Genomic DNA, 9,577 nt, shown 5'->3' on the forward strand with positions numbered 1-9,577 from the left:
AAAACCGGTTTTAGAGGCAATGAAGTGAGTGAAGACATAGTATCTAGCACATGTATGTAAAAGCCACCACGTGTAGGAAATTTGGGTGTAACACGATGAAGCAGATCAATGAAGAAAGAGCAAGGTGTAAAAGCATGTTTGCAAACTTACAAGAGAAGAGGACCCAAAGTGGATCCTAGAGTGAGGAAGAAGCAGCCATGAACATGCCTGGATGCAACACTGAAGCAGGCTGTCCAGGGAGATGGTGGAGTCACCATCCAGGTGTAAAAGCATGTTTGCAAACTTACAAGAGAAGAGGACCCAAAGTGGATCCTAGAGTGAGGAAGAAGCAGCCATGAACATGCCTGGATGCAACACTGAAGCAGGCTGTCCAGGGAGATGGTGGAGTCACCATCCCTGGAGGTATGTGAAAGACAGATGTGATGCTTAGGAACATGGTTTAGTGGTTGGACTTGGCAGCGTTGGGTTACTGGCCGGACTTGTTGATCTTAAAGGTCTTTTCCAACCTAAACTATTCTATGATTCCGAGACCATCACAACATTCCCTCTGAGCCCACCAGAATGAAATCATCAACCTTAGGACCCCAAGGTGTAGAGGAAGGGTAAGCATAACACCAGGAAAAGAGGTAGAAAAAAATATTAACTGTATTAGTGTTCCAGACTCCCAAGGGTTTCGGAAATGTTAACAATACATTCTTGTATCATATGTGTATATATATATATATATATCAGATGTGATGCTTAGGAACATGGTTTAGTGGTTGGACTTGGCAGCGTTGGGTTACTGGCCGGACTTGTTGATCTTAAAGGTCTTTTCCAACCTAAACTATTCTATGATTCCGAGACCATCACAACATTCCCTCTGAGCCCACCAGAATGAAATCATCAACCTTAGGACCCCAAGGTGTAGAGGAAGGGTAAGCATAACACCAGGAAAAGAGGTAGAAAAAAATATTAACTGTATTAGTGTTCCAGACTCCCAAGGGTTTCGGAAATGTTAACAATACATTCTTGTATCATATGTGTATATATATATATATATATACGCACTCACATACACAAAGGGGGATGGGAAAACATATTTTTCTAATGAAAGGCTTGCAAGAAAGAGAATCAGAAATACATTCACAGCTACAACAGTTAGGCTTGTCTCTCCTGGAGTCCACTAGCACCAAAGGGCACGAAACTCATGTTAAAACTGACTTCTATCTTTCAGTAAGTGGACAGACATGTCCATTGCATCAAACAGCTCTGGAAGAGAGACTGGATGCATCCATTCATCGCTCCCATGAGGTGGAGGGAATAGGTGTAGCAGACAATCAAATCAATCAACTGCTGAATTTAATTTACCCCATTTCTTGTTAATTCTCCTACGTGTTGGTTATTAAGCCTGACAAATTCCAGACCCAAAAGCACTTTGCTTGAAAAAATAATAATTAGCGACAGGAAGAAAGGGAGTGAAGATGTGGAAACCATCGCTTTTTTTCAGAAATACAGCAAATGAAGCAGCTTCGTAACTGCTTCACTGGTTTTAAGTGTAATATTTCAGAGGATGCAAAATCACGGAATAAAAAGCACTTAGTAGAATAGAAATCAATGAGGTGGTGCAGAACTCTTAATGCTTCATTTTGTTTTGCCAGAAACAAGACACACTGACTACTCGCTAGAATCTGTTTGCTGCTGGCCTGAGGAGCTAACTGCCACAACCGAAGGAGCTTTAAAGGCCACACTCTCAGGGAAAAGTTCTTGTCACAGTTCAGGGCTGTTCAATCCTGTCTAACTGTGCCACTGCCTTTGTGCTGCTGGGTGATGCTCCACGGCATTTCAGCCCAAGGTTAGCCCAATATTCACACCAGGTCCCTCCTCTCTTTCATTGGAGAAGCCATCTGCTGAGGTGACTGCAGGCTCCGCTCAATGCTCAGGGGATGTGGGTTTTTTAGCTTTATGAGCTCTGCATACACCTTTCACTAGGGTCTAGGTCAGAAAACAGTGCTTGAAGAAGAAACCACAAGCAGGGGGCCAAAAGAACTTCAGAATGATTTGCCAGCCACAACCCACAGCCTGTAATGTGAAGGCTCTGTTGCTGAGGTGCTTTCCAGTGGTGAGTGTGGGCCTGTTTCAAGAGCATGTACAATTTTCAGATGGCTCAAAATGGCAATTTTTATAAAGTATGAGAGATTGGTCTTCTTTGCATTCACATAACTGCTGTTCATGGGATTGCTGCCCAGTTCTTAAGCCCAAACCCTCTATGATTGCCAGGAGAGGGTTTTCATCAGACAGCTCATGTCTCTAGCCTTGCCTTCTGTTGAGCTTCTGCCAGAAACAGAAGCATTTAGCAGCTACTGGTGCTCATTGCAAGACTTTTTAATCAGCTAAACTTTGACTGATGGCAGTCTCACCACAGCAGACACAGGCTACATTTACTGTGCAGCTGCATTTATTGTGAAGCACTGACTTGCTGTGATCTGGGTTTCTGCTAATTAGCTGATAGGACAAGCTAAAGAAAGCCATTAATTATAGAAGAGCTGAGTTCTCCTTCCACGGACTTTCAGAGAAGAGCGAGAGGATCAGAGGTCAGGCTTTGCCAGGCAGAAGTTGCAGGGGCTCTACTGGGATGACTTGTACAGTACAGTGGAATATAGGACCAAAGTGTCTTAAGCTTTCATTTAAAGAAAGCAAAAACACCATAAATCTACTCATTTGAGATCACAAGGGTACCATTAAGACCATCCATTCAGATCTTTTGTGCAATACAGGCCAGACTGTCAATAAGCTCAATAGTGTAGGACAGTCCTTTAAAGCACGTTTTGCACATCATACCTAAATGAATGTTCCCAGCTGGGGTTCAGACAGAGTATCAATAATTACATCTGAACTACAGTGCTCCTCTCACAACATCCTGGCTATTAACTGGGTTTATCTGTGAGATAGAGAATTTTCCTTTGGTAAACTATGCCAATGCTTAATTAGCTTTGGCTAGAGAAAACTGTACTTATCAGTTAAGACTATTTCTAGAAGAAGAACTTGAGAAACATCCTTGGGAAAAAAATGACTGTTTTTCCATTTCACCTCAGTTTGTCTGCTTTACGATTTAACTTTTTATCCCTACTCAAACCAACCAGACAAAATGACAGCTCGTCACAGCTGATAACCGAAAAGAATGTTGTAAAAATTATTCCAAGATTTCATTTTTTATTAGAACGACCTGACTCACAGATTTTCAGCCTTGACTTCCATATCTCATCCAGAGAAAAGAAAGATTATGCTATATAGATATACAGTCTCTTTGTGCTGGTATTTTTTTATATACTTTGCCACCTCTCCGTTGATTTTAATTTCCCTAGCACTTGTTGAAATAATATCAATAACAAAAGGCTGTTTGTAAAATCAAGGTAAAGGAATTCAATTCAGTTCTCCCTTGGACTGACAGAAAACTCTCAGAAGACCACGTTTCTTTCCACAGCCCAGACCAACCTCATTTGAAGTCAGTGGCAATGCACTCACTGACTTCACCGGGCCCAGCTCAGGACTGATGTTGCAAACCAGAGGTCCAGGTCTCTGTGGCTCTGTCCAGACGCAGCTCAAGGCACCCTATAGCACAGGCTCAGTGGATTTTGCCTAACAGGGATCCAAGGAGACACTGATCTCTGGCAGAAACAGTGGGATGTGGCTGTTTTGCCACCCCTGCAAAAATTCACTCATAAAACACCCACTAACATCAGATGCCAGGGTGGTTTTAAGGCATAACACAGACTATTCATGTAGAGAAATGAGATTTTTTTTTTTATCACTTAAAAGTGTTGTTATTTTTCACAGCCCAGGGCTGCCTAAATGACTAACTCTTCACGACTAAACTAAAACTACATCATAACATTGTTGCAGCAGCTTCTGAAATTTTAAAAGGCAAAGTTGAAGGAAATGCTAAATCTAGAGACCAAACCCCAGTCCCATAAGGATGGTGAGAGGTGATTAAAAAGCAAGCCAGTTGCACATGGATGTTGATTTGAATTGGAGGTGAAAAAGCAGCAGCTTTTGAATATGATGCGACAAAGGGGCTCTCTGGCACGTACATGTAAAAGTGTATATATATATGCTATACCTTGTTCATGGTGACGTGCAGGGCTGGCCATGGTCCAACTACCTTCACACTCTCCGTTTCTATTTTCTTCAGATGAGAAGTTTCATCATAAAGAAGGGGAAGTCCTGAGCTCAGTTCTAAAAAGATGCCCAAAAGAAAGAAAAAAAACATAGTCTGAAGGGAGGCTACAGAAGAACTGCAGAGCAAGACACTCAACTGCATTTGAAGAGACAGTGGTCACCAAACCCTCTTCCCTGTAAGACCCTCTAAAATGTTTCATAATTACGCCTGCAAGGTCATTTTGCTTTTGCGTATTTAGTAAACAATTCCTCCCCCTCCTCCTTCTCACCCATCCCTTCTTTTCAGCAGGGATTTTGCCAGCTTTGGGCTACATACTTCTGTCCTTACCTCCCACCCTCCATCTCCCCTATATTCTAAAACTCAGTTGACACTGAAGAGATTATTTATGCAGCCAAGGTGCCACTCTCAGAACATGTGATGTGTAAAAAGATCAGAGTATAGCTTTTGGCTTCTCTCAGACATCTTTATTTATATGCCAGCCTCTTTAGGGCTGTTGTCAGGAATTTGCTGTGCTTTGTCAACAGAGATTTTGAGCAAGCCACAGACACAGAAAGAGAAGGAAAAATATTTTTTGAGACAGCCCTGAAAGGCCTCTGCCAACATCCTGGGGATGGTGTGGCATATACATGTATATTTACAAGTACTCTGAGGAAAATGAGCTTCATCACGTGATGATTTAACTAATATCTGCGTCCTCCTGTATTTCTTTTTGCCATGGATTCTAGGTAATAGCAGTTGGGAACAATCTCTGGAGTCTGATTCAAAGCCCACTGAAATCAATAAAAACCTTGCACTGACTGCAGTTTGATTTGGATCAGGTTCTTAAGCTGCCTTAAGAATATTAAATATTACTCACTCAAAATCTAATTCTACAGCTGTTTAAATATACATTAAGGGCTTTGCTGACTACAGACAAACTGCTAAAACCAGCTTATAGGGATATAAGCAAAAAAGCTGTTATACCCGGGAATAAATTACCCGAGCTGTAAGGTAAGGCACGATGGGGTGGTTTGGGTTTTTTCTTTTTTGAGGGAACATAGTCATTCTATTTTCTGGTTGAGAAAGAACATAGAGGAAAAAGTGCCTTATTTAAATCATTCAAATTTGCTATGATTTAAAACTGACTTAAGTATTCTTTTTGTTTGTTTAAAGGGAGAGCTCTGGAAAACAAGATAGCCAGTTTAGCCTCTTAACCCTAAAAATAGATTTTAAAAAATGCAAAAAATTGAAGTCCTACAAAAGGCATAAATTTTCTGAGTCAGTATTAAGTCTTGGCAAAACCAGGCTTTCATTTCAAGAAAGCATCTGGCAGCACTGTGCTTTTTCAAAACACTGTTTTCAGCCTGAAACTCAGTCTGTATTACACCATTTTCTGCTGAGGGTTACACAAGGACTTTTGCAGTGAGCAGTTCAGGAGTAAAGGGTGCCTTTTCTAAAGCGATAACCTGCAAGCCCAGCCCAGAGTTCAAGAGGCAAGCTGGGGGCCCTCTCCTCTTGTTCATCATTTTCCGTCATAAAAATTCTGCGAGCTCCGTTGCACACTTGTTGGCATCTGCTCTCAGCGATAGCCCCAGCTGCTGCCGGTGGATCTGCTCATGTGCACCCGGTAATCCACGCACAGCGCTGCCACTCCAGTTAGGTTTAGCAAGCGGCTCACCCTCTCTGTGTGTCAGTAAGGCTGACTGCTGCCGAATACCGCAGTCCCTGGGACTGGGAATCTGCAGATATACCGGGGGAAGATCTGCTGCGTAAAAAGATATGATCTACGCACGTTAGCTTTGAGGTGAAGGGCAGCATCGCAAATACAATTATCAGGCTGAATGCAGGAAAACAACATCTTCTGCTGAGCTGCCTTCATAAACACACACATCAGATTTGTTTCGCTGGATTTCACTTCTTCCAGTAATTGAAGTAGACAAATTACTTGGAATGTGAAAAATCAGGCAGGTTTGGCTTGGGTTTGTTTTCTGTAAAAAAAATTGTAGGCTGTGTGTTTGCTGAGATACATGCACCAGTATTTAAAGGGAACCTCGGCTGGGCATACTGTTGTTTTCCTCTCTCCTGCCTGTGTCCTGTGAATTGTGCTGGTATTTTGGCATTTATCAGAACTGGTGTAAGTGGAGGAAAGGCAGATGCTCTCTGCCTCTCTTGACCTGGTGCCAGGTATGTATCAATGGGTCACTCCATGTTTCACTTCAGATTAATTTAAAACCACCTCAGAGCTCAGAGATGAGTCCAGTCCACAGGAACTGGAACAAGTTACAAAACACCCACGGTCCCTTGGAAAACCAGAAGGCAGCCAAACTGAAGTGCTGGTATGCACAGGCTCACCCCTGTCAGCCTCAGAGGGAAGCTTCCACTAGAACAGTGTATTCCCTGCATGAGAACCTTTTGGCTCTCCAGGCATTTCCACTTGAGATATTTTGGCCACAAGCAAGCTCTTCCCTGAGAGTGTCCCCAGGTTAGAGACCACTTACTTCCTAGAAACATCTTCCCAGCAACGGCCTTTCCATGCAGCCTGGAGCCAGACCAGTTCCCCGTGTTCCTGATGCAGAGCCCTGATAGTGTCTCCTCTCTGTCTAAATTTTCCTTGTCCCACACACTCTGCCACATGCGCCATCCTAGATAACAGACTGACAGGCAGCATGCTCCTAACCATTTCAGCACGTACACGATGAGCCTTTCCATAGGCTCTCTACAAGACTCTTTTCTCTGCTGAAATAGCCTGAACAGAACCAAACCAAACCAAGCCCACCAAGCATCAGCCCTGAAAAGGCACCCAGACCTATCGCTCCAAACTGCAAACAAGTAACTTTGATCCTGTGTTATGGGAAGTTGTCCCATCCACACCACCCCTGCTCTAACAGGGTAACCATGCCAGCTCTAGCTGCAGACTGGCCTTTCAAGGGAAATCAGCTTTGTGCCTCTGGCTGGGTCTGCTTAGGGGATCAGCGATGGGAGGCTGTGGGGCAGCAGAGCATGCCTCTGTTAAGAGAGGCCACAGCACGGCATGCACAACCATCCAAAACAGCTCAGCTGGATGCTGGGAGCAGTGAGACCTGCAGTGCCCTCAGGGCTGGGACACCCAGCAGCAGCCTAGATGGCTCTGACTGAATTTCCTGGCATGCTTCAGCTCTAATTTGGGAAAGAAAAACATGGGCTGGCACACCCCCCGGAGAGGTCACCACCGCCTTCTGCACCAGGTCAACAGCCTGGGCGATGCTTTACAGCTCAGCCTTGCCAGCTTCCCTCTGCCGCCAGCGCTCAGCCACTGCTCGTGGTGGCCCCGTGACTGGCCGGCCGAGACCCAGCAGGTCCATGGCCAGGCTGAGCTGCCCAGCGGTTACCCGAGAGGATGGTCTGTGCCACCCTTCAGGATGGCACTGGCCGCTGCAGACCATGGGCACGATGCAGATGCCTGTTGGTGGCCCAGGAGTGCCCAGCGGCCCTCCCTGGGCCTCTGCAGCAGTACCAGGCAGGGGGAGGCTGTGCTGGCAGTGTGCCATGCCAGCCCCACGCAATTCCCACAGGAAGGTACCCCAGCATGAGGTGAAAATCATGGGTGAAATGGCATCTGCTGGAGGTTGATCCTAAGGACGTATCTTGATTGAAAGCCCCAGCAAGGAACTTGTATTGCTGCTTAGGATTTCTTCCTTAAACACCTACAATTCCTTGCATTTTGTTTCTTGAGTTTCCCTTCCAAAAACTGTATTGGCTTTCTCTTTGGGAAAGGAAATTAAAGAAAACGTTTCTGAGTTTCTGAAACAAGGCCTGATTAAACTGCCTGTGCTGGTAGATGCCTGTGCGTTACCGCCGAGGTGGGACAGGCTACACTTAAGGTCACCCAGCACCATCAATTACAAGATCCTGGCTTCAGGAACTTGAAACTTGTCAGATTAACTACTCAGGCTGAAAGTTTCCATAATGGATGCCTATCTCAGGGTGATTTACAATTACAAAGGCAAAGACTGGTCAAAGGAAGAACTTATCATCCTCTGGAGGCAAGGAAAATAATAGATCATGCCTTGTTTTAGCCACCTTCTGAAATTCTTACACAGTTCCAGTATCTCGCACACTTAAGAGTGCAGAGATTATAAATATGGAGAGCAAGAAGTAGGACTGCTCAGTGGCAGGGATGTTTCTCTTCCAGTTCCTGTGTAACCAAGCTACCCAAATTGTACGTGTTCAGCAACAGAGACTTGCACCCAAGCTCCCCAAGGCTGCGCCAGGAACACATAGGCTTCTCTCCTCTTTGCTTTCTACAAGCCCTAATTTCTCCACTGAGCAAGCAAGTGTACTCCAGATGTGGCAGGAAAGGCTGAGCAGGAATTGTTCCCATTACCCAAATTAAGAGTAAGATCCTGTTTGTCCACTGCTCCAGAACTTCTGCTGTTTGTGCCCAGATGTGAAAGCAAGTCAGATCCAAACAACAAAGGCTGAAGGCCAGCTGGGCAGATCAGGAAAAGACAATGGCAGACAAGGATAGGTTTGGAAACTACACAAACAAATATTAACAATGAAAAAACAGCCTGTGCCAAGTGGCTACAGACTCAGGATCTGTGACTAATTGGGTATTTGCTCAGCTGTGGAACACCAATCTAACACCAAATCCCACAACGCTGTAGCACAGACAGGAAATTGCGAATCTTGTCTCATTTGTACATACTACAAAGCTAGCAAATAGTAAGAGGAGGTGCATTTTTCAAGGAGAAAATCTGAAATGTGTGTTGTTTTCCTCTCCTTTCCTTTGCCTCCTTGACAGAGACAAATCTGAGAGCAGCACAGTCACTGAAACAACACCCACTGCAGTGGACTTACTGTTTGCGTTTGGAACTGCGGAAACAATGTCTTTGCTGTCGGGAGCCAGGGCGCCGTAATTTGCGTGGTGGTGGTGATGACGGTGGTGGTGGTGGTGTCTTGCAGGCATTTTTGTGGTATATGGTGCTCCACCATTCTCCTCAATGTTGAACTGGTGCAGATCACTGTTGTTCAGGGGATAGCTGAAAAAAAAAAAATCAGTTCAAATTAGAGCTGTAAACATTAGGACAAATTTTACTTGGAGAGACTTTGGAGAGACAGACTGCAAATTTTCTTGGGAAAAAAAATGCATTGCTTTTTTGTAAATAAGATTTTTAATGAGATATATCCCAAATCTTCACAGTTTTCTGTTAACAGGAGACTCATAAGGTGAGGAAAAAGGATGCCTTTGCTTTGGCATGATTTTAATATCAGAATTAGTTTTGATTTTACACTCGACACAATCTCTGCTAGACCCTTACGCTGAGCCAAATTCTGACTGACTTCTGGAATATGATTCTCAAAAACATCAACATTTGTCCTGTAGTAATTTGCAGCTTCATCTGGGATAGGAAAGCGGTCTGGCAGCAAACAGTAACTCCTTCCAACTGAAACTGTCGG

The 9,577-nt window shown here is 44.3% G+C and overlaps 1 protein-coding gene across 1 annotated transcript in view; it reads right to left on the reverse strand.

Moving 5' to 3' along the window:
- Positions 1-9,577, reverse strand: part of LOC104490250 (band 4.1-like protein 4B) — a gene marked incomplete at its 3' end in the record, with an annotated part of 119,662 nt that overhangs the window by 29,079 nt on the left and 81,006 nt on the right. The window contains exons 17-18 of the mRNA XM_010132511.1: positions 8,960-9,159; positions 4,100-4,215 (exon numbers count right to left, since the gene is read on the reverse strand). Coding sequence (XP_010130813.1) covers positions 4,100-4,215; positions 8,960-9,159 — 316 coding nt within the window. The remainder of the gene's footprint in view (positions 1-4,099; positions 4,216-8,959; positions 9,160-9,577) is intronic.

This window comes from Buceros rhinoceros, unplaced genomic scaffold (genome assembly GCF_000710305.1).
Source record: "Buceros rhinoceros silvestris isolate BGI_N320 unplaced genomic scaffold, ASM71030v1 scaffold13933, whole genome shotgun sequence".
Classification (NCBI taxonomy): domain Eukaryota; kingdom Metazoa; phylum Chordata; class Aves; order Bucerotiformes; family Bucerotidae; genus Buceros; species Buceros rhinoceros.